Genomic DNA, 23,954 nt, shown 5'->3' on the forward strand with positions numbered 1-23,954 from the left:
ACAGTGTTCTGCACTAATTTAAAGGCTCTCTGAAGCCTAGAAACCCTTTCTATAAGTTAACTTCGTAGCGAATTAATTCGCATCGAATCAAATTTCTTCCTGGAATTCGCCGAATCAGCCGAATCGAATTTTTGAAAAATTCGCTCATCTCTACCCAAAACCCTGTGCTCTCCTCTGCTCCTAAGCTGTGGGCAGGCACTCATCGCACTTGCGTACAATGCAGAACTGCTAATTCTGCATTGTACCTGATACCTGAATCAGGTACCTGAAGACAGAGAGCTGCAAACAGCTGGACAGCAAACTGAAGTGGCTTTTCGGGGATGATTGCACAGAAAGAAGTAAGCCGAGGGAGTGAGTAATATGGAAAGAATTTGTACTTTTATTCTTTCTTCACTTGCTAAACAAGCATTTAACCCATACAGTGCGAGAGGGAGTCACTACAAAGATAAATAAGGTTCAGTGCACAGTACAGTGGAATAAACCAAAATTACCTATTATTAATAACAAATAATTCTAATAAAAATGAATGTATTATAATATCTTTGAATTTTGCAATCCTGCACATAACACCGATTTATAAATAAGATTATTTACTGTAACTTTCACTCAGCTACAAGTGGACTTAGACTCACCGCAAGCAGAAGCTGAGCTTGGATGTATTCATCAATGTCATGCAGGCCAGTAACTACAGGACAAAAAAAAAAACAAAAAACAGATAATACATTAAAAAACATGGCCATATGTAGTATATAACCCTCACCAATTATCAAACAGGAGGGGTGATGTGACAGACACCGTAAGGCCTATTTACAAAGAGTGCTTTTAGTTTTCCTGCAATCCCACCCTTTACTTCAAAAAATGTTTAGGTTATGGTTCTGCATAAAAATAGTAAGATCTGATGTCCATCCAGTGCAATAACAAGATAGCTACAAAGTAGACACACTACCAATAACAGAACATGGGAAAACAAAAAACCGCCAATGAGGCCAAACTTTTACGTTGGCGCACTTCGGTACCATTCGTTTTGAACGGAATCTCTACAGACAAAGGCAACGCAGTTGGGCTTCAGTGGCACAACACTGTACATTGCAGTGCATTTTGTTTCCAGAAAATGGATCAGGAGCAGCTTTGGCCATGCTAGGCTGCATTAGTAGTCCATTCGAATTAAATGACCTACCTTAAGATTAAAGTGTGTGCCCCAACAAATGTGAAGCTGGCTGTACAGCTACACTCCAGGAAAGTAGATAAATAACACTTAAAATGCAACCAATTTGTTTTACTGGATGTTTGGCCAGTCTTCTGATTTAAGTATCCCTGTCATACAGCATAGGCAGATTCCCAAACTCTCTGCAGAATGGACTGCAGTTATGCAGTAGATTGGTCCAAGACCCACCAGTTTGTCAATGCACAGAAAAATGTAGGCAGCATTCAGACGTGGTCAGTGGCGGACTGACAGCTCATCGGGCCCCCGGGCATAAGGGGATCATGGGGCCCCTGTGTCCTTGCCCAAACTCAAAAAAGCCTATGAAAAAGGTACCAGGGGCATCTCATGGGGCCCCCTACGGACCCCGGGCCCTCGGGCAGTACCCGAGTTTCCAAATGGTCAGTCTGCCCCTGGACGTGGTAATCACTCTGTTCTCTCCTACTGACAGTGTGTTCACTGACTGCACTATGCAAAATAATAGAGCCTGATTGGTTCCTAGCATTGCTGTTCTGTCACCAGTTCTGAGTGCTCCTATGAAAAGAATTAAAGAAGGGGAACAGAGAGTTTTCAACCTTTATTACTAGACCCCTGTACAGAGCAGAAATCAAGTGACGACCATGCTAAGAGGTTGCTAGGGACAACGTGCTTAATTACCATCTGGTGCTCCATCACACACAACAAGGTCAGCTGGGTGCCCCTCAAAGTGATGTATTATCTCATGAGCTGTGGAAACCTGAAAGAATAAAAACCAGAATAATTTGCAGTTAATGACCACATAACTCTTTATCACCTCTTGGTGGAAGTTATTAAAAATGTCAAGGATTAGTCTACTTTTTCCTTCCTGGCTCTGTTGGATACGGATAGTGCTTCACCTCCAACAAACATTATGAGCCACCTTTGGTTTAAAGCAGAGGTCTCCAAACTTTATAAACAAAGGGCCAGTTTTCAGACTTTAGGGGGGCTGGACCATGGTCAATGGTAGTAGACATTGTCTTGACATCAGTGGGAATAATAAATGTCCCATCTTTTGTGCCCCATTGATTGGTGTCAGTGAGAGGAATAGTGCCCAATCATTGGTGTCAGCGGGAGGAATAGCACCCCATCGTTGGTGTCAGCAGGAGGAATAGCGCCCCATCATTGGTGACAGCGGGAGGAATAGTGCCCCATCATTGGTGACAGCGGGAGAAATAGTGCCCCATCATTGGTGACAGCAGGAGAAATAGCGCCCCATCATTGGTGATAGCGGGAGGATTAGCGCCCCATCATTGGTGTCAACGGGAGGAATAGCGCCCCATCATTGGTGTCAGTGGGAGGAATAGCGCCCCATCATTGGTGTCAGCGGGAGGAATAGCGCCCCATCATTGGTGTCAGTGGGAGGAATAGTACCCCATCATTAATGTCGGTGAAAGGAATATTGCCCCATTGTTGGTGTCAGTGCAGAAATTATTGCCCCTTTGCTGGTGTCAGTGGGAGGAATAGTGCCCTAAAGGCTGGACAAAGGCAAAGTTTGGAGACCACGGTTGTAAAGGCTCTTTCCCACCCATAGCAACCGAAATCAAAGTTTTCAGACCAGATTAGATATGTTAAAAGATATCACTAATTGTTTGCTATAAGCAACATGGATGTTTCTGCAAAACAAAACAGAAGGTTGCATTTGGTCTCTCACAGCAGACAGTACCTTGGTAATATCTCCTTGAATTTGGATCACTCCAGGTAGTGGAGCCATGGCCTGTAGATCCACCGCAACAATCTTTACTTCTGCCGTCTCATCATTAGCCCTGAGTAGACAAGGAAAGACATATTCCTTTAAGCGGTAGTAAACCCTTGACAAGAAAATAAAAGAAAAAAAAAAAATTTCTTCTTGCAAGGCAATATCATAATGTGCTAGTATGCACTGCATACTAGCACATTCTGAAAGACTTACCTTGAAAAGAAGCCCTCCAGTAGCTCGTTGTAACCACTGCAGAGGCTTCCATCTTCCGGTCTTCCTTCCAGGTTTGCGGGCTGCGACCATTTAAATTGCTGAGCCATGATGATGTATTTCCCTCACATGCGAGGGAGTCTTGGCCATGGCACACAGCTCTGAAGGAATGGCACAGGTATGCCGTTCCTTCAGAGCACATGCGCCAGTGATGTCACCGGCTGCTGCTCACTAGAATATCTCCTAAACGGTGCGCATATTACCTACAGGAAAGCCTTATTAAAACGTTACCTGTAGGTAAAAATCAAAATGCGGAGTTTACTACCACTTTAGGGCGACTCTGTTGCCACCAAAACAAGTTCTGGCTGGAGTTTGGTTTTAAAATGACCCTATCATCACCTTCTTATAGCGCTGTACTTTTTTTTTCCCCAAGTACCTTGAATAATACTTACCATCCCAATAAGTGGTCACTCCTACCTCCGATCTCTTAAAGAGCAACAGCAGCTGAAGAATTGTCAGCTTTCTATACATTTCTAGTTGTGTCAGATCCCTGTGCTATGGTTGTACAGGACATATAGAGACGCAGGGCTTGGTGGGTGAGACTAAATATCCATTACACCTGAAAGTGTGTCAGATGCTGAAGAATCTTCAGCCACCATATCTGTTCAGGAAAGCAAAGATAGGAGTTACCATCTCCTAATGACTAGTAATATTGATCCTTTGACATTTGTGATCGCCCTTTTTAACCACCTCCCATCCGGCCGTTGTATATAAACAGCCGGACGGTGGCAGTGCAGGGGCGGGTGGCTGTTTATAAACGGCCTCCCCGCCCCCTGCTTGTGCGTGCTCCCTGGGAGCGCGCAGCACCGTGATCCGGTGCCCGCTGTGTCCTCTGGACACAGTGGAGCACCGATCGTTGGATGGGACCTCTGTGGGAGGTCCCGATCATGTGATCACTGATTGGCCAATCAGTGATCACATGCAGAGTAGTAAGCAAGATGTCACTTCTGACATCATTGCTTACTATGTGTGAAATCTGTGAATGATCAGAGATGTCACATGGTACAAGGCTATTCACAACAGCCTTGTACCATGTGACAAGCTGTGACCAATCACAGCTCACACAGTAATTCTCAATGGCTGCAAGAATGCAGCCAGAGAGAAGGAGAAATTATTGTTTTTACAGCCTTTATGGGTGCAAAAGCAATCAGTGTAAAAAAAAAAAAATCTTCATCAGCCCCCACAAGTAGTACAGTGTCACCATGGTGACACTGTACTGCTAGGGTGACAGTATGTAAAAAAATAATAATATTAATAATAATATAAAAAAATAAAATAAGACTGTAAAAAAAAAAAAGTTTAAAAATTATAATTTTTGGTTATAAACTAATTTGGGTTATTTTTTTCTTACTAAAAAGATAACGGAATACATTTTGGCCAAGAGTTATGATGAAATATTTATTTGCAAAATTTTATAAGAAAAACACTTTTTTTTACAAAATTTTTGGACTTTTTCATTTACATAGCAAAAAAAATAAAAAATCCCACTGGTGAATAAATACCACCAAAATAAAGCTTTATCTGTCTCAAACAAATGCTAAAAAATTCATATTGGTACAGTGTTGCATGACTGCGCAATTGTCATTCAAAGTGTGATAGCACTGAAAGCTGAAAATTGGCCTGGAGAGGAAGGGGGTAAAAGTGTCCGGACTTGAAGTGATTAAAAAACAAAAAAAAATTGTGCTTTTAGTTTTTGACAGAACCTCTATCTGGCTATTATTATCATTTATATGCTCATTGGAAAAATTTTCCCTCTCTTCCATTGTATACTTGGAAAAAGCACCGCTCTCCCAGTCTAGTCTGTGTTGTTAACATGTGTGAGATGGCCTCAGCCTTACATGACTCCACAAGCCAAGCCCTCAGACATGTTTCACCCTGCTCACCGGGGTTTGGTCAGAGAGGCCATGTTTGAGCATCAGCAGGACAATATACATCTTCCTTTTTTGCTTAGAGCACTACAAGTATAAGCTCTTCCTTTGTGGTCACTGAACAGGGAGTAGGGCAGTCGCCACAATACAGACTCAGAGAGCAATAAAAGTCAGATTCTATCATTTCCACACTCTATCCAAAAATAACAAAAATAAGTCTGGCCTTCAAATGTATGTAGTTTTTTCTTAGTGTGCAAATATAAATTCAGTTACCTGAGCTTTCTGCTGAGAACCTGACTCCAACTGCCAGGCGCTGCACACAGGTCAACGGCTCTCTGTACACCTGGAAGACAGACATATCTCAAGTCACTTCCATGGTCTCATGTCAGACAAATGGCATTAATTTCCAGATATTTATAAATTATATTATCTAAACCAAGCCAGCCATAAAGATTGCTCCCTTACAAGTACATGTACACAGAACACTGTAAATTCAGTCTTAAAGTGGTTGTAAAAGGATTTCTTGCGCATGCGCACTTGGCACCCGGCTGTCATGCCCAGTGCCCACACTACAGAAGCCGAGAAGACAGCACGCCGCTGGATAGAGGAACAGGTAAGGTCCCGCTGCAGAGCTGAGCGGCCGGCCCGGTATTCTGACACGGCCGCGGTGGAAAAACCGGACCGGCCGCTCCATATTCGCCTTATAAGACGCACTGACATTTCCCCCCCAGTTTTGGGGAAGAAAAAGTGCGTCTTATACGGCGAAAAATACGGTAAATGTATTACACTTCCTTCCTCTCTAACAGTCTGGGTCCCTCGCTGGCATCTTCTCCCTGGGTGCTGGTCCACAGGCATCTCCTTCTATTGGCCAGAGCAGATGACATAACTCCTGAACATGCAGAGAAGTCAGCCATTCAAACACACAGTGACTGTACTGTTGTTGTAAGTGGAGCTGCGCATGTGAAGCTAAATTTACATTGCCACAGGTGGCTGCGAGCAGGCAAGTAGGAGTATTGTTTTGCAGAAGAGACATTGCATGTCTCTTCTATGATAAAAAGCCTTCCTGCTTACAGTCTGTTATGAAATGAATTCATCTGGGCAGCACAGTAGCTAAATGGTTAGCACTTTCGCCTGGCAGTACTAGGGTTGTTGGTACTGAAAAGTCCACTTTGGGTAGCATTTGCTTTCCTGGGCTTACTGTTATCTTGATACATTTGGTGATTTTCTGTTTTCTTTTGTTGGTGGTTCTGAGGTATCTGAAATTGAATAAATCTTCTTTATCCAAAGAATCCTACATACTTCAGCACAGTGGCTAAATGGTTAGCACTTTCGCCTGGCAGTACTAGGGTCGTTGGTTCAAATCCCAGCCATGGCACCACCTGCCTGGAGTTTGCATGTTCTCCCTGTGCTTGCGTGGGTTTCCTCCGGGTACTCCAGTTTCCTCCCACACTCCAAAGACATGCTGGTAGGTTAATTAGACCCTGTCTAAATTGGCCCTAGTATGTGTATGAAGTTAGGGACTTTAGATTGTACACCCCTTGAGGGTTAGGGACTGATGTGAATGTACAACATATATATGTAAAGCGCTGCGAAAACTGACAGCGCTATATAAGTACCTGTAATAAATAAATCTCTTCTTTGAAACCCCACCAATTTACTGTTTCCCAAACCAGTTACATTCAAGGCGTGCTGTGAATGATAATCGACACATTTACTTGTGCTTTCAACTTAACTATCATGCAATCAAAGGACTGGTGTCATAACGTATCACACAAAAAGAAGCATGCAAATGCTGATCAAACAGAGGCTAAAATGAAAGCTTCCTTGGCTATAAAGGACAAGAGAGTTTAGTTCTGCTTCAAACTTTGAAAATGAAATCTAGATACTGATTCATGGCCATACACAACTGCTCCAGAATCTGCCTGCTCCAGTCTTAGGTAATTTCCCTTCATATGCTCATGTCCCTGAATGTACAACAAGGATGCTGGTGGTATTGCATGAACTGAGCTATTCATTTCATCTTCCATAGGGAAGGATTTTCTGCTTGGAGGGCCATAATGGCCACTATTCAGTGCTCCTACTCCTTGACCTCTCTGCGGCCTTCGACACAGTCGACCACCCCCTCCTCCTCAAAAAACTACACTCCCTCGGCCTCAGAGATTCTGCTCTCTCCTGGCTCTCATCCTACCTGTCACAACGCTCCTTCAGCGTTACCTATAATGCTACCACCTCCCCCTCACTCCCCCTCTCTGTTGGGGTCCCTCAAGGCTCTGTCCTCGGGTCCCTTCTCTTCTCCATCTACACTTCCTCCCTTGGCCAACTCATACACTCTCACGGCTTCAACTACCACCTCTATGCCGACGACACACAAATCTATCTCTCAACCCCCCACCTCACCCCCTCGGTCTCTGCCCGAATCACACACCTACTGAGCGATATATCAGACTGGATGTCGCTCCACTTCCTTAAGCTGAACCTCTCCAAAACTGAGTTTCTTGTCTTCCCCCCAGCCCGGACACCACCCCCATTGACTTCTCCATCACATCCAACAACGCCACCATCAAATCCGCCCCACAGGCCAGATTACTTGGTGTCATTCTGGACTCCAACCTATCCTTCCAGCCCCAAGTCTAATCTTTAACAAACTCATGCAGACTCCACCTCCGCAACATCGCCAATATACGCACGTTCCTAACCCCAGAAACCACTAAACAGCTCATCCACTCCCTCAACATATCACGACTCGACTACTGCAACTCCCTCCTCACTGGCCTGCCTCGCCGCTGGCTATCCCCGCTTCAGTCCATCCTGAATACGGCTGCCAGACTCATTCACCTTTCCAACCGCTCCATTTCCGCCATCCCCTTCCGCCAATCCCTCCACTGGCTTCCGATTGCGCAACGGATCAAATTCAAAATCCTAACACTGACGTACAAAGCTGTCCACCATACTGCCCCGAACTACATCACTGACCTAATATCCAAGTACGGCCCAGCACGCACACTCCGCTCCTCACAAGACCTCCTTCTCTCTAGTTCCCTGGTCTCCTCCTCCCATGCCCGCCTCCAGGACTTCTCCAGGGTGTCACCCATCCTCTGGAACTCCCTGCCCCAACCCATCAGATTATCACCTACTCTCCTCTCCTTTAGGCGCACCCTGAAAACCCATCTCTTCAGGGAAGAATACCCCACCCCCTGCTAACTTGCCGACCTCCTCCACTCTTCCTACCACTCCATCCCCCGCAGCTATCTCCTCCTGTGCCACCATCCCCTCCCTCCTAGATTGTAAGCTCGAAAGAGCAGGGCCCTCGATCCCCTCATGTTTTGCATTGTATTGGTATTGTTCTCACATTTTCTGTCCCCCTTTGTAATGTACAGCGCTGAGCGAACCATTGGCGCTTTATAAATACTGTATAATAATAATAATAACAGTGTTTACAATTGCATCTGTATTGAATTACCCCATTCTGGGATTTGGATAATTCTACATCAACTAAATACTCAAATGTTGCACTGTAGCTCTTGTATGCCTGAAGGTGCACATCTGCGTTCAGTTATATTTAGGACAATGTTATCTTTACTTTATAACAAATGGCTATTTATGAATTATTAATGATGCATTTTTATGTCATTTATTACCCTTAAGGACTATGGATCTATGTATTAACTTTTGTTTGGTAGCAGGACCCCACTATAATTTTTATCTATCTTGTTTGGTTATATAGGTTTAGTAAGTCCAATTCTAAATTAGCTACATTTTCAATTTATACTTGAACAACTTTTTTTTATATATACCTTAACATACAGCCCCATCAGACAGTACAGCTGGGTGGTTACCGGACTTTTCTCTACTGCATACAAGCAGTACAGCTTGGTTATATTCCTGTCCCCAGCCTGTGATTGGAGAGTGAAGGCCCAGCAACAGACTGATAGTTATCTTTCTGTGCACTCTGTGCTCTCCTTCTATCAGCATGTTCCTGGTCAGCGCATAAGCATTTAGCACACCCTGTTGGCCTGTACTGCTTCCCCTTCCTCTCCCAGCTGAAGAGTCCAACCTATCTGATGCAGTCACTGTTTGGGTATTCAGAAAGCTGTGGGTGAATACAGTAGTTGGCAGTTGACACTCCACTACTCCATCCCTGCTGTTTAGCGGACCAGATGAAAGAAACCTAAATGTGTGATTAGCTTAACACTGTGCAGTACATCGGAAAAGCTCTAACAATGCAGTACCTTGGAAAAGTTGGTATTCCTCATCTAGCTGAAGCAGTTTGAATGCACTTCGTGCTCTCCAGCCTTCTTCTTTTGCCAGGCGGTAATAAATATCCCGCTTGTCTTTCGATGACCGCCCCATTAGGAATCCTATAGAGAAAAATGTGTAAAACAATAAGGAGGTGTGCACTTTAGCTCTGTAAGAGAAAGCACAGAAAGAGCATACAAACTTCAAGCAGATATTGTCCTTGGCAAAATAAAAGAGAATCTGTCATCCTGTCCATTCACAACCTGTTGATACTCACTTTGGCTATGCTCCCCCATTGCTCCATTGTTTCTTTACAGCCCTCACAAAATACCTGCATTTCCAGGAATGAGGAAGCATGTGACCTCCTTTCAGGACACAGCAATTAGGCCTTAGAGGCCAACAGCAAGGCACAAACACTGTAAAGTGAGGAGGAGGAAGAAGTAGTCAACTCTGTGTAAGCTCTGATTCCATCTGACATGGAGCTTACACAGGGTTAGAACTCCCAGCTCCAATAAAGGAATGAAGTACAGGGGAAGGGTTTGTCAATAGGTGGGGAATTTTTTTAAATGAGAACCTGTCATTTAGATCTGAATAGGGAAAGTGACAGTCTCTTTAAGACCCAGAGCTGAAAAGCAAGACTGTTAACCAGCCACTGCACTGCCCACCTGTTTATTCAATTTAAGCACATGCCCTCCAGAGGATTTACCCCCTTCCTGACCAGGCCATTTTTTGCGATACGTCGCTGCGTTACTTTAACTGTCAATTGCACGGTCATGCAACACTGTATCCAAATGTAATTTAAGTCCTTTTTTTTCCCATAAATAGGAGCTTTCTTTTGGTAGTATTTGATCTCCTGTGTGTTTTTTATTTTTTGTGCTATAAAAAACACCGACAATTTTGAGGAAAAACAATATTTTTTACGTTTTGCTATTGAACATGTCCAGTAAAATTTTTTTAAAAAAAATCAAATTTCATCATATATTTAGGCCAAAATGTACTCTGCTACATGTCTTTGCTAAAAAAAAAAAAAATCCCAATACATGTAAATTAATTGGTTTATGAATGGCGGTATATATACTGGAATTTGTTTTTGATTTTTTCAATAGTAATGGCAGCGATCAGTGACTTATAGCGGGACTGCGGCAAACATTTTGACACTGGGGGGAATGACTTGGTGTCACGGACATGCCCAGTGACACCAATACAGTGATCAGTGCTAAAAAAAAAGCACTGACACTGTACTAATGGCACTGGGCAGGATCGGGTTAACATGTGGGGCGATCAAATGGTTAACTGTGTGCTGTTTTACACTGTGTGGCTTTGTTTGTGCTTCACTTTAAGCACACTGCTTTGCATGGCTGTGCTGTGCACAGCCATGCAAAGCAGTGTACAGGAGCTGACAGGGGAGATAACGGTTTTGTTTACAAACAGTTCTCCCCACCCCCCAGTCGGAGATGCCTGGCAATCATCGGGCGCCGGCAAGTAATCACCAGCCAGGACCCGGTGATTGATAGCCACGGTCGCGAATGCACTGGCGGTTTCCATCTTGCCCAGTGTTTATCCTAGATGGAGACGTATGGCATGCCTCTTTCCCCTCATGGACATCGCAGCATGGAAGGGTGCAGAACGTGATGATGTCACTACATTGACGCATTTTGTCCGCCAATCATCGTGGACTTCGTCATGCGATGTCCATGAGGGGAAAGAGGCACGCCATATGCCTCCATCTTGGATAAACACTGGGCAAGACGGAAACCGCCAGTACTTAGGATAACTCCCAGGAGTTCATTTAACTACATGTGGCAATATACCACTTCCACCGGTGGCAAGTAAATTTTTGAATAGAGCCAAGTCATATCTTGCACTCTATATAATAACGGGACTTTATGTTCTGAACCTCATAAAGGATTTCCAGCACTCTTATTTATAGAGACATTTTTGGGCCTTTCATAGGTGAAAACTGATTTTTTGGTTTGCGATAAGCATTGTTATATGGAAAACGGGACTTTTTATCCAAAAACCTTCTAAAGGAACCGCCTTGCTCTTATATAGAAGAGGAATTTTTGGAGCCTACAGAAGGCTATTTACAGAATTGTCCAGTGCAATATTGCAATTCAAGCTTTACCTACAATTATATACAATTTTTGGCATTTAGGAGGAACCATACCTCTCATCTTTTTGAAAACGGATCTCAATAATCCATGTCTTAAGTGGAAACAATAATGACCTTTATCAGGGTAACCATCTCCTTTTTTGGAACTGCCCAAAGTAATGTTTGATATTTCTGTATATTAATACCTTTATTATTCATCATAGATTTACCATTATTGGAATCCACTGAATGCATCCTATTTAAGGAATATCAGCCGACTGAAGCTGGCCATATACAATGCAATTTTCTTTACCAACTTATATGATGATGATGAATTGCAAAGAAGGTAATAACATTTATAATGTTATATTCCCTTTCTAGAAGCCACTCTTTACTATTGGATTCAAGCTTGTTGTTTTAGATGCAGATATATGCCTAAAGTGTCTATTCCAAGATTCTTTATTCATTGTACATTTATCCTCCAGGAGTTTTATCACTCATTTCCTCATCATTCCATATTGATGAATATATGAAGGAAGTAGACACTTCCAAGATAGAAGAGAAAGAATAAGAAATCCAAATTGTGACGATTCACCCAACTTGGATTCAACCGCTATGGACTTCCTAAATACTTTTACAGAAGATTTTCTGTCCAATACTCATCTAGGCTTTTTTAGCCGTCTATACCGATGCAGCGAAGTGAAAACGCAGAACACTTTTTTTTGTTTTTTGTTTTTATTCACTAATTTTATTTCTATGATTGACAGTGTGTACCCCATGATTCCAATGCCAACCTTTTCATGATCTAATTGATCTCAATAAAAATATTTGCAGCCATTACTTATGGTGATAATTTACTCTGCATAGGATTCATAATATACCGTCTTTTTGGCAGGTCTGCTCTTGTCAGCTGCTAATCTCTTATAAGCTTTATTTGGTTTAGAATCCACATCTAACTATTGGTGAGTCGGGGAAATGCTTTTTGATGGGTGGTTACACCCCTAATTAATGGCACTTTTTTTCTTTTTATATAGGTGCATTGTATTGCAGAAGAGACATTGCATGTCTCTTCAATAATAAGAAGCCTGCCTGCTTGCAGTTTCTTACAGCGGTCCCAACTCCAGTCAATTAAATTACAGAGGTAAGAAGCCTTTGGACCAACACTATAGGCAGAGGCGTGACTACAGGGGTTGCAAGGGTTGCAATTGCAGAAGGGCCCCGCAATGGAAAAGTGATCCAAACATGGATCACTCTTTAGAGGGCACAAGAAGTCTGAAAGTGCCCTTATTACCACCTACATCTCAACTGAGATTTCCCTCATGTCCTGTCAAGGCAGGAACTTAGCGAAAATCCCTTACGGTAAACAGTTTACAACTTCTGGCCATGTTTTTATTGCTGGCTATGACTTCCTGTCATGGTGACAACCTCACTCCCCGCCCACAATCTCCCCATCTATTTCATGTACAGCCATCACAAGGATAGGAAGGGAAAATATTACCAACGGAGTCACAGACAGAAATAAAGACCTGACAGAAATGGTATATCTTCCCCAATCTATCTAAAGCTAAATTTGGACTTCAGGTCACAGAAAATTCTGGTCTGCCTCAATGCTGCAGAGATCTGTAGAGTCACACAGAAGAAAAGGTGAGGCGGCCACAGGGCCCTGGAGCTCATTAGCTGCCGCTCAGCATCTGCAGCAGAATTGGGTGGGAATTGTAATGATCCTTACCCTGCACAGCACACTCACCTACCGCTTTCTGAACCTGAGCTGGGAACAGCCAGACGGACAAATTTAAAGACCACGCAGCAATACCCTGTTTGGTCTCCAACAAAATGGCCGAGAACGATAGGATATGAGCCTCTAGTGGCGAAAACGATGTACGGTGGCCTGTTTGTTCTGGGCAATCTTTATTAGCAAAGAGACAAAGGCGGAAGTGTCGCCGTCATGGCGGATCTTGGTAGGCAGTTGCAGGAGTACGTGGCTCAGAATAAAGCTGGAAATAGTGGCAGTGCTTCCTCGGTGTCTTCATCCTCCGGGGAGCGCTCAGAAGGGGGATGGAAGGCCTGGCTCTCCCCTCCCAGCACAGGATTGTCCTGGTCATGGACTCCTGTAGATCCAGACCCTCTGCTGCCAGGGATGTCAGGGTCTCAGCGGCTGATTGGAGCTGTGCTGTGCGCAGGAATGGCTGCGTTGTGTTTTGCCCTGGCAGGTCTGTATGTGCCTCTGCTGCTGCTCCGCGCTCGAAAATTCGCCATGCTGTGGTCCATGGGGTCCTTCCTTGGCCTGTGTGCCGCAGCCCTCCTGCGGGGCCCCAGTCGACTGCTCCGAGAGCCTGATCTATGGTTCCTGCTGTATCTGTTGGCACTTGGCGGGACGCTGTATTCCGCACTGGGGATTCGCAGTACATCTCTCACTGTGTTGGGGGCCGCCGCACAGATCATCACTGGAGCTGCCCTGCTGCTGGGGATGCTCCCAGGCGGGGCCGCAGGGAGACGGTATATCAGTGGACTTTGTGGAAGTCTGGTCAGGAAAGGAGTCTCCAAAGCCCTACCAGTGTGAGAAGTGCTCTTCTAACGCCAGGAGACCACTGTGGGACCCATGCCTGACTAAGTGTTCTGGTGTTCATTTTTGGAAAAGAGTCTCCAAAGCCCTACCAGTGTAAGAAGTCCTCTTCTAGCACCAGGAGACCACTATGGGACCCATGCCTCACTAAGTACTCTGCTCTGGTGTTCATTTTTGGAAGAGAGTCTCCAAAACCCTACCAGTTTGTGAAGTCACCCATGAACACCAGGGGACCACCGGGAACCATGCCAGGACTAAGCGCTCTGCTCTTCTGAAAAAGAATCCCCAAAATCATACCAATGTAAAATGCAACCCATAAAATCCAGGAGACTGCTATGGGACACACACTGGACTAAGGCTCTGTTCATTTTAGGAAATTAGTCTTCAGAGCCCTGCGAGTGTGAGGATTGGTCCATGAACACTAGAAGACTGCTATGGGACTCATGCTGGACTAAGGATTCTGGTGTTCATTTTTGAAAATGAGTCTCCAAAGCTCCTGTCGGTGTGAACAGTGACCAAGAGACTGTCATGGGACGCATGCTGGCCTAAGGGCCCTACTGTGTTGTTTGAGGTTCCTGTGAGTTCCTGCGTGAGCCTGAGTTGACTTAAAAGCATTGCTGTGGCTGAGACTCTTCCTGGATTAACCAAGCACAAAACTATTGGCCCTTCTAATGGTCAAATTTTATTCCAGGACAACACTAACTACTATTAAAACTGCCCTCTTCCCCCTCCTGACACCTATGCTTACTAATCTGTGTAATAAAGATATCTATAATTGCCTATTTGCAGCCTACTGCAGTCTGGTCATATGATCCCGCTCCCCTGTGTCAGCCAGAACAACTGCAGGGAGAGGAGGGAGTACCAACAATGGATCGGCCATAGTAAGCCTATTGATGATGTCGCCGCTCCAGGCATAACCAGCTGTGGTCGAGCACCCTCTCTGCATCCGGCACTGGCTGACACGGAGATCTTGTGACCGGAGCAAACTGAAAATAGGTTATCCCAGAATTCTACTACTCCCTTCTGCAAGAAGTCAGCACAGACTTTTGAGAGAAGAATAAATACAATGCAATCCTAGTGGAAAGCCGTACGGAGTCTCCAGGAAACCTGTGCCTAGCGAGAAGATTTGTCTTTCAGCAAGTCATTACTCCTAAAGATAAAGTTCATGTCATGGAATGGGCAAATTGCAAATTATTGTGGTGTCCAGGTGTGTAAAGCTGACAGAGACCTATCTACATAGACTTACTACTGTTTTTATGTCCCTATTTTTAATACTGACTGGAAGACGGTGAATGTTTATGCAGTCAGTTCGTTTGTGTTTTTTTATGTAATTTAAATCACTTTGCAAAGATCCTATATTTTACAATTCTTGTATATAAAAAAAGACTAATAAAAACAATTCCTCAGAATAATTTGTATACTGTATTGTTCAAGATAATTATAGTATACACAACTGCAGCACCCACCTTATAGGAGTATCAATCTCCCACCAGGTGGGACCCAGATAGCGTGCTGAAATACCATAAAAATATACATTTGTGTGAAACAATTCATATAAATATGTTTAAATGCAGGCAATTAATGTGTTTTAAGAGGACACCCGATAAAGTTCCCAATAAATAATTTAAATGTGAATAGAAGTTCATGTGATAAGCTGCTCTGTATAAGAAAATAGCAGGTGTAGGAAAAGAAAATGACAAGCAAAATGGGGGGGGGACAAGCCATAGATCATGTACTTTTCTTTCCTGCAACCACGGTCCATGTTGACTGGGGATTACCTCCCGCGGGGCTATTGTGTTCTGCCAGCAGGGAGCCTTCTCTCTCTGCAGAACACAAGGATCACTTCTGGTGGCTATAGCCGCCGCCACTAATCGCATGCACAAAATCTGACAGGCTGGTTAACTTCAGTACAACCAGTCTATCCATAGATGGATTGAATATTGGACAGTCTCTGCTGAACCAGCCGAGATTCGGTTCATTTATGGCCAGATTAACGGAAGAATAGCGATTAGACCATTTGGAAACTTGGGCATGCCCGAGGGCCCGGGGTCAGTAGGGGCCCCATGAGATGCCCCTGGTACCTTTTTCATAGGCTTTTTTGAGTTTGGGCAAGGACACACCCATGATCCCCTATTGCCCGGGGGCCCGATGAGTTGTCAGTCCGCCCCTGGTGTCAGCAAAAAAAAAAGAAAACCCTAAATAGGTCTATTTATCAAGATTCACAGATTTTTCTATCACCCAAGTATCACTGATTTTTCTAACTGAATCTTATGTGAAAATATGAGAATTTTGGGTAAAAATATGTGGCATTGATGGGCACTGACAGGTGACATTGATGGGCACTGAAAGGTGGCACTGTTGGGGCTACACTGATCATCAGGGCACATGTCCCCTCTGAGGAATGCTGCTTACCGGGTTTCCTCTCCTCAAGTGCTGTCAGCATGAGGAGAGGAATGCCAATAACCGGCATTTCCTATTTACATGTGATCAGCTGTGATTGGACACAGCTGATCACATGATAGAGCCTACGTCATCTGCTCTTTACTTCGATCAGTGATCTGCTGTGTCCCAAGGACACAGCACACTACCAATTGCCAGGGGTGCATGTGAAGCTAGATTGGGAGGACGTCATATGACATCCGCCCTCCCGTCATTTCCTCATATGGCAGTCCAGAGGTGGTTAAAGTGTAACTAATGGTCAAACTTTTTTTTTTTTTCTTTTTATGGCTAGACTGGAGAGGGATTAGAACACCTGCCAGGTTTCTTTTGCTGTCTGAGCCCCCATTAGGGAGATTCACCCTCACAGCTTGTCTTGTTTACCATTATCACAGAAGTGAAAGTAAAAGAAAATGAGAAATAGAGGGGAAATCTTCCAATGGAGACACTCGTTCCTGTGACCCTAGAGACACCCAGGGATTCCCTTACTTTGGAGGGATTTCCAACCACTTCCTGTTTTGGTTATGGGACAGGAAGTGAAGGAAAATCTCCCCAATGGGACGCTTATAGCAAAAAAATTGAAAGGGGTTATTACCCTTCTTTACTCTATCCAAAATGAAAACACATTTTGCCTTTAGTGCTACTTTAATTCCCTACTTTTTTTTTTACAAAATGTGTATTGGCTTTACATCAGTGGTTCTCAACCTTCCTAATGCCGTGACCCTTTAATACAGTTCCTCATGTTGTGGTGACCCCCAATCATAAAATTATTTACCCAGTAATTATAATTCATGAGAGTCGTTTTACCTCCAATACTGCTGCTTTCAACACAGTAGCTGCTTTTAACAGAGTAGCTGCTTTCAACACAGCAGCTGCTTTCTACACAGTAGCTGCTCTTTACACATCGGAAATATGTGTTTTCTGATGGTCTTAGGGGACCCCTGTGAAAGGGTCGTTCGACCCCCAAAGGGGTTGCGACCCACAGGTTGAGAACCACTGCTTTACATAGATTACATTGTCAGGAAGCTCCAGTTTTATTGGTTAGGCGGCACCCTTGCTGACCATGACAAAAAAGAACAGTCCGATATGAAAGGTCTGACTGTAGGCCTCTAGGTACCCCCCACCAACCAATCACTGTCCTGTTGCTGGGGTGAGCTAGAACATGTGAGGTGAATACTGTTTGCTCCCTCATTTCAGTCAGCCATTTGCTGTAGGTCAAAAAAGGAGGTGGGGCTAGGTGGAGGGGAGGAGACAAGGCCTTCTGTGAGGTGAAATCAGTCTGAGGAGACTTCTGTGAGGGGAAGATAAAATGGAGGCTGAAGGTAAACCACTTTCTGAATTGGGGATAAGTGTGAATGGCTGTAAGTGTGAAAAGACAACACAAAATAGATTTCTGGTTCACTGAGGTACTGGAAGTCCCAGCATGGCTTGACTCTGTAGCAGTAGCAACTGTTCCACCTGCAGCCCTCTAACAGGGAATAAAGCACCTAGGGCTGCCGTATTTTTTGAAGAAATATACCAGCCTTAGGCCCCATTCACACCTTTGCCTTGTGCTAATGTGCGTTTATTCATGCTTTTATTGCACCACAGCATAGGACAGCCTATTCACTTGAATGGACTTCCCGTGTGCACGACAAATGCGCCTCAGGAGCTCCCGCATCTTTTCCAGCAGGGAGCTCTGCGCATTTGTTTTGTGACATAAGGCCAAGCTTGAGGTTAGGGATACCATAGAGATGACCAAGGACCGGAAATTCAATAATCATTTGTATGGTCTAAGAAACCGGAAGCGACAAGGATTTTGTCGCTTCTTGTTTCGCTCAGACCCCGCTCACATCTAGCAAATTGGGATGGCACCTGAAACACAGTGTGGTTTTGTTGCAATTGTCATGTGGTTTATCGTGGCAATTCCAGCAAACCATATCACGCCAAGCCTGTCACCCAAAAGAAGCTCCTGCTCCTTCTTTTTGTGGAACAAGCTTTGCGCAATGCAGTTTGCTGTGATTTCTGCGCAATAAATCATGGGACAGTCATGGCAGAACTGCACCCCGTTTTTAGGTGCCATTAAAAATGAATGCCACACAAACATGCATGGTGTGTTTTGCCAGGATTGTAGTGCAGTTTGGAGTCGCAGTCATAATGCGATTCTGCCCACGATCCCAAATCACAAGATGTAAAAGGGGCCTCAGATTGATTTATACAATCCATTACTGGCCTGTGAAAGCATCTGATCAAACCGATCTCTGTTTGATAAGATGCGTTCAAGGGCAGAGCAGAATAAAGAGTACCTGTTGCTGCCCCAGATATCACAAAGGTTGTTGTCCATCCCTTGTGTTGGCAATAAAAGTTATAAAAAAAAGAAAAACTTAAGGACACAGTGTAAAAAAAGTAAATAAAATAATTTTAAAAAAGTGTCCCCCGTCCCCCCCCCCACCCATGCTTTCGGGCAAAGACAACTACATACATACTGTAGGTCTTGCATTTGTGCCATACGTGAGGTATTGCCACAAACTTGGTAACCAGAGCAATAATTCTAGCTCCAGGATTCCTGTGTAATTTTAAACTGGTAACCTGTAAAGGCTTTTAAACCTTGCCTGTGGTGATTTGTAAGTACCATAGTTTGTTGCCATTCCATGGGCGTCATATTAGGTATCCATTTACTCAGCTTAACATCGTATTTTATAAAATTCATTAAAGTGTATTTTTTCCCCAAAAAATACATTTGAAAATTGCTGCGCAACAACAATGTGACATAAAAAATTGCAGCAACCACCATTTTATTCTCGGGGCTCTGCTTAAAAATATCTAATGTTTGGGGGTTCTAACTAATTTTCTAGCAAAAAAAAAAGAAAAGATATTTACATGTGTGAGCGAAGTGTAAGAATTGGCCCAGTATTGAAGTGGTTAAGGCTGAACTCCTGCCAGCCGTATGCATGTATATGGCAGTAGAACATGCTGCCACATAAATGCATAAGCTGGCATTGCTCTTCTGTGCTGGGAGTGCACCCCAGCACTGTGACCAAACTGTCGCAGACAGCTCTTGGTCACTGTTTACGATGAAATCATCACTGTGCACATTCTGGTCCATCCTGCTCTCTCTACTGCATACCATTCTGTCTCTCAAAACCTGTTTTTGTTTTACAGGCAAGAACCTGGAGCCAAAGGTGGAAGATCTACTGACGATGATTAACATGACTGTAAAAAGTAATTGGGCTGTGGGTGGGAGCTGCCTGTCCAGGCTGTGCTTTTTGACAGAGAGGAGAGTGGATAATAGTGCCAGTTTGGCTAGGATTCTGTAAACCCAGTGGAAGTTTTAAAGGATAAGCTCACCTTTGGGAACATGTTACATACTCCCGCTTCTGCAGCTTCCCTCCCCCAGATCCCCCCCCCCGAATCCCCCATACCGTGCTGTGACAGTGAGCCAGATCTTCTCTGTCATAATTTGAAAAGAGCGAGGCTATACGGGGCTCTGCCACATTGCCACATCATTCATTCATTGAGTTCTGTGAACGAATGCCTACAAGTACTGTCGGTAGACATGTGCAATACAGAAAAATTTGTTCAGTTTCACTTCAGACAGATTTGTTATGTTACTAATTTTGTTTCGTTGATACTTTTGGAATTCGTTTACTTTTGTTTAATTCTTTCATATTCTAACGAATTCCACATTTTTGGAATGATTAGAATTTGAATCAAAAATTGATCGACCGATCTGAATTCTGTGTGAAGAATAGATGGCTGTTAAGGAGCAGGCTGACAAGCTGGCTGCTGCGTCCTTAATGACTGATGACTCATCAGCTGTCAACAGATGACAGCTGAATGCAAACAAAAGAATTGCCAGCAATTAAAAATTCAGGAAAAAAACTGTGTGGGGGGTCCCCCCATCTATACCAGGCCCATTGGGTTTGGTATAGATTTTAAGGGGAACGCCACACCAAAGTTTAAAAAAATGGCGTGGGGTCCACCTCAGAATCTATACCAGGCCCTTATCCGAACATGCAGGCCAGGAAATAGGGGATGTGAGCAACTATCACTCCCCCTCCTGAATCAAACTAGGCCACATGCCCTCACCATGGGGGGTGCCCCCCCCAAATCACCTTAGGGTGGTGGTTGTGGGTGTCTGTGGGCAGGGGGGCCTATTGAAATCTGAAAGGCCCCATTAACAAGGGGGAGCCCAGATCCCACTCCCCTCCATGTGAATGATTATGGGGTACATAGTACCCCTACTCACCACAAAAAAGTCAAAGTTAGTAAAAACAACAATTTATGACAAGTATTTAAAAAAAAAAATCCTTAAAAAAAAGCATAAAAATGCCAGTGTGTCCTCTGTTTTATATTAAATTAATTCATATTATTCAAGATTGATATAGATCTGACATATTGATAATGTAGACTAGTGCTTGTCCTAAGTGGGTGGTCATCATCTTCTTTTTGTTTCTGTGTACAGCTCGGGAAGAGCCGCAAACAGAGATGCAGGATCTCGAGAAAAAGAGACAGAATGTGGTAAAGGAGCTCCAGGAGTGTAAGTTTTCATTCTAACCAAGTGTAACAGTTTTGCAGGGAAAAAACCACAACAATAATTTCAAGATCATGTAAAGTAAGCCTAGGTTCACCTATGATTCACACAGGAATGCGCAGCGCATTTCGATACAATTCACATGTGATTCAGGGCAGTGCAATATGAGCCCATTTGTTTTGAATGGGCTCAAATCACACCACATCCACACCAAAGTTATGAATGCAACAGTTTTGGTAACACACTGCAACTGGATCGCATGATAATTTTGTACCATGCGATCCAGTGCAGGCAAATGCATTGCGTTTGTGACCTGCGTTTGGGGTGTCATTAAGATTTCACTGACACCCACTGCAGATTGCAAGTGCAGTGTGATCTGAATGCAGTGCGGGAAATGTGCACAGATCGAGGGTTTCCCGCATCTCATTCTAGTGTGAAATAATAATACATACATACCCTGTACCAATTGGCCCTATTTGCATGGCTCTATACAAACTACAAATCCCATAATTCCTAGCCCATCTAGGGAGTGAGCAAGGGACCATGTAGAACAAACATAGCCACCCTCTAAAAAGAAGTCGGAGCGCAGCACAAGAAAAAGGAACTTGGAGCTTTGGAGGAGGCTGAGAGCAATAGAAGGTACTTTTCTGAGTTAAGTTTTTTAATTTAGATGTTTTAAGCATTTTAGATTATTTGTTTTTACCAGAGATTAGTGTCACTTTAAGGCTAAACACAAATGGCATAAGATGCAATTGTTTTTCTTTAGAGCCCTGAAATGAATTAGACTGTGTCTGCATTTTCAATCATTCTCTGTGTGTATGACAGACTTTTGGTTATTTAGCACCACATAATGTCACTAAAAGTGGCTCCAAAGTATTCCACAATGTAGCCTAAGAACCGCAGATTCTAATGAAAAGCTGCACTAGATTCCTCTCCCTGCAGAGTGGTGGCTGGAGGAAACGAGCTCAGGTAGCAGCACAAACTGCAGAGTAGCAACATGTATGATGATCCATTTCTTGCTTGCGTGTTGTCACGATTACCTGTTTTTTACCTGTGTATTCTCACAGTTGCTCTGTTGGACACATGTAACAGCTGCCTGTTTTTGCTTGTATTGTCAGGATTGTCATTTTTCTGTCAAGTCAGAGCTGTTTGTTTAGAAGACCATATTTATATAACTTAGTCCTCTGTAGGTCTTTCACTTATCAAACCACATACAGTGCTCAGCATAAATTAGTACATCCCAGCAGATTGGTCAGAAAACCTTTAGTTTCTTTTTAGGACCAACATTTTCTATGGGACACTATACTACAAAATACTCCCACAAATTTGGTGCATTGATTTATTAATTTGCACATACAAAAAAGTATTTTTTCTAGCAAATCCACTCAAGACCATGTTGCAAAAATGAATACACCCCAATGAAAATCTTAGGAGCAAAGCTAAATTTTAGACAGCAAAATCCTAATTAACAAGAATTAAACTACAGATAAGACTAAGTATTCATTAAACAGGTGTCCAGCAGACAGTTGATTATAAAAGGGCGTTACTTAACAAATAAAACCCCTTCCCATTTCATGCTGTCAGCAATGGCACCACATGGAAGAGAAATGTCAAAAGACCTGAGAAGTAAAAAAATGTTTTTAATTTTTTTCTACAAAGGTGAAGGCTACAGGAAGATCAGCAAAGCTTTCCTTATCAGTCAGAATACTATAGCAAACATGATACAAAAATTTAACAGAGATGGAACTGCAACCATCTCACAGACACCCAGACCATTCACAGAAGTTAACACCTCGACAGGAGCGTCTTCTGATGAGACGGGTTGAAGAATATCGCCATGCAAGTTCACTGAAGTTAGCTAAAGAAGTAGAAAGCCAAACTCGGGTGATTGTTTCCATGACACAATATGGCTTACACTGCAGAGGAATGGCATACATGGGTGTTGTCCCCGAAAGAAGCCTCTTCTAAAGCCCATGCACAAAAAGCCTGCCTACAATTGGTCACGGCCCATGCTGAAAAAGGAGAGGACTACTGGGACCCTGTACTCTGGAGTGATGAGACCAAGATAAATGTTTTTGAAACTGATGGCTTCAAAACTGTATGGCGTTGTAAAGGTGAAGAGTACAAAGAAAAATGCATGGTGCCTACAGTAAAGCATTGTGGTGTCCTTCTGTGGGGCCGCATGAGTGCCGCTGGTGTCGGGGAACTGCATTTCATTGATGGTATCATGAATTCACAGATGTACTGCTCTATATTGAAACAGAAGATGCTACCATCACTCCGTACACTTTTCCAACATGATAATGATCCAAAACACGCATCTAAGGCCACTGTTGCATTTCTGCAAGTGATTCAGTGGCCAAGTGATTCAGTGGCCAAGTATGTCTCCTGATCTGAACCCAATCAAACACCTATGGGGAATTCTGAAGAGACAAGTTAAGGATCACTCCCCATCCAGCATCCAGGCTCTAAAAGAAGTCATTCTTGAAGAATGGAAAAAGATACAGTCTGATGGGGGGCACAGTCTCTGATGGGGGTGCTGCTTATGATGGAGTGCGGCTTTGAATGAGTGCAGAGCAGTTAAACACAGCAGTTGAACTAAAGCAGGAGAACTTAAGCAGCAGGAACACAACAACAGCAAGAAACTCTACTGCATGCTGGACAGACTGCAAGGAAACACCCTGGGAAATATCTTTTACATACCTGAGTCCCACTCCGTGTACCTTTTATATAATACACCCCTCTTCTCCTCTTCATATTACTAACCTCTGTTCCCAAATCTCATTTCTTTACCCCTCTGCTCCACCCCAAAACTTGTACATCTACCCCTCATTGCTATCATCTCCCTACTATTGCTTTCATCACCTCCCCAAAATGCCTCTTCCACTCCTCCTTCTCATTTTCCTCTCCTCTGTTCCCAAAATCCATTCACTATATCCCTCTGCTCCTCCCAAACATTTGTATATTGTGCCCTCACTGCTTCCCTCACCCCTCTATGGCACCTACCACCTCCTCCTATTACTCCGCTCTCCCACTGACCCAAACACCTCCACTAGTAGTT

At 43.7% G+C, this 23,954-nt stretch overlaps 3 protein-coding genes across 4 annotated transcripts in view; 2 read left to right on the forward strand and 1 right to left on the reverse strand.

Annotated features, from left to right (window-relative positions):
• FTSJ1 (FtsJ RNA 2'-O-methyltransferase 1) overlaps positions 1-13,233 on the reverse strand; it is a 19,957-nt gene extending 6,724 nt beyond the window's left edge. The window contains exons 1-6 of one of the 2 annotated variants that reach the window (XM_089675277.1): positions 13,133-13,233; positions 9,283-9,411; positions 5,327-5,396; positions 2,883-2,982; positions 1,859-1,937; positions 633-685 (exon numbers count right to left, since the gene is read on the reverse strand). In XM_089675277.1, coding sequence (XP_089531403.1) covers positions 633-685; positions 1,859-1,937; positions 2,883-2,982; positions 5,327-5,396; positions 9,283-9,403 — 423 coding nt within the window. In that variant the 5' untranslated portion in view covers positions 9,404-9,411; positions 13,133-13,233. Of the gene's footprint in view, positions 1-632; positions 686-1,858; positions 1,938-2,882; positions 2,983-5,326; positions 5,397-9,282; positions 9,412-13,128 lie in introns of both variants that reach the window. The other variant, XM_089675278.1, reaches the window with a different exon arrangement.
• Positions 12,884-15,356, forward strand: SFT2D3 (SFT2 domain containing 3). Its single transcript, XM_089675279.1, has one exon. The coding sequence runs from the start codon at positions 13,327-13,329 to the stop codon at positions 13,939-13,941; it is 615 nt and encodes a 204-aa protein (XP_089531405.1). The 5' UTR covers positions 12,884-13,326; the 3' UTR covers positions 13,942-15,356.
• Positions 15,357-17,689: 2,333 nt separating this feature from the next.
• LOC149463675 (synaptonemal complex central element protein 1-like) overlaps positions 17,690-23,954 on the forward strand; it is a 59,170-nt gene continuing 52,905 nt past the window's right edge. The window contains exons 1-4 of the mRNA XM_089675329.1: positions 17,690-17,702; positions 19,522-19,581; positions 20,825-20,880; positions 21,472-21,532. Coding sequence (XP_089531455.1) covers positions 17,690-17,702; positions 19,522-19,581; positions 20,825-20,880; positions 21,472-21,532 — 190 coding nt within the window. The remainder of the gene's footprint in view (positions 17,703-19,521; positions 19,582-20,824; positions 20,881-21,471; positions 21,533-23,954) is intronic.

Source organism: Staurois parvus, unplaced genomic scaffold, assembly GCF_062004578.1.
Source record: "Staurois parvus isolate SC_StPar_1 unplaced genomic scaffold, SC_StPar_1.0 ptg000154l, whole genome shotgun sequence".
NCBI classification, from domain to species: domain Eukaryota; kingdom Metazoa; phylum Chordata; class Amphibia; order Anura; family Ranidae; genus Staurois; species Staurois parvus.

Coding starts and splice junctions, on each gene's coding strand:
- SFT2D3 (XM_089675279.1), top strand. CDS start 13,327: ATGGCGGATCTTGGTAGGCAGTTGCAGGAGTACGTGGCTCAGAATAAA.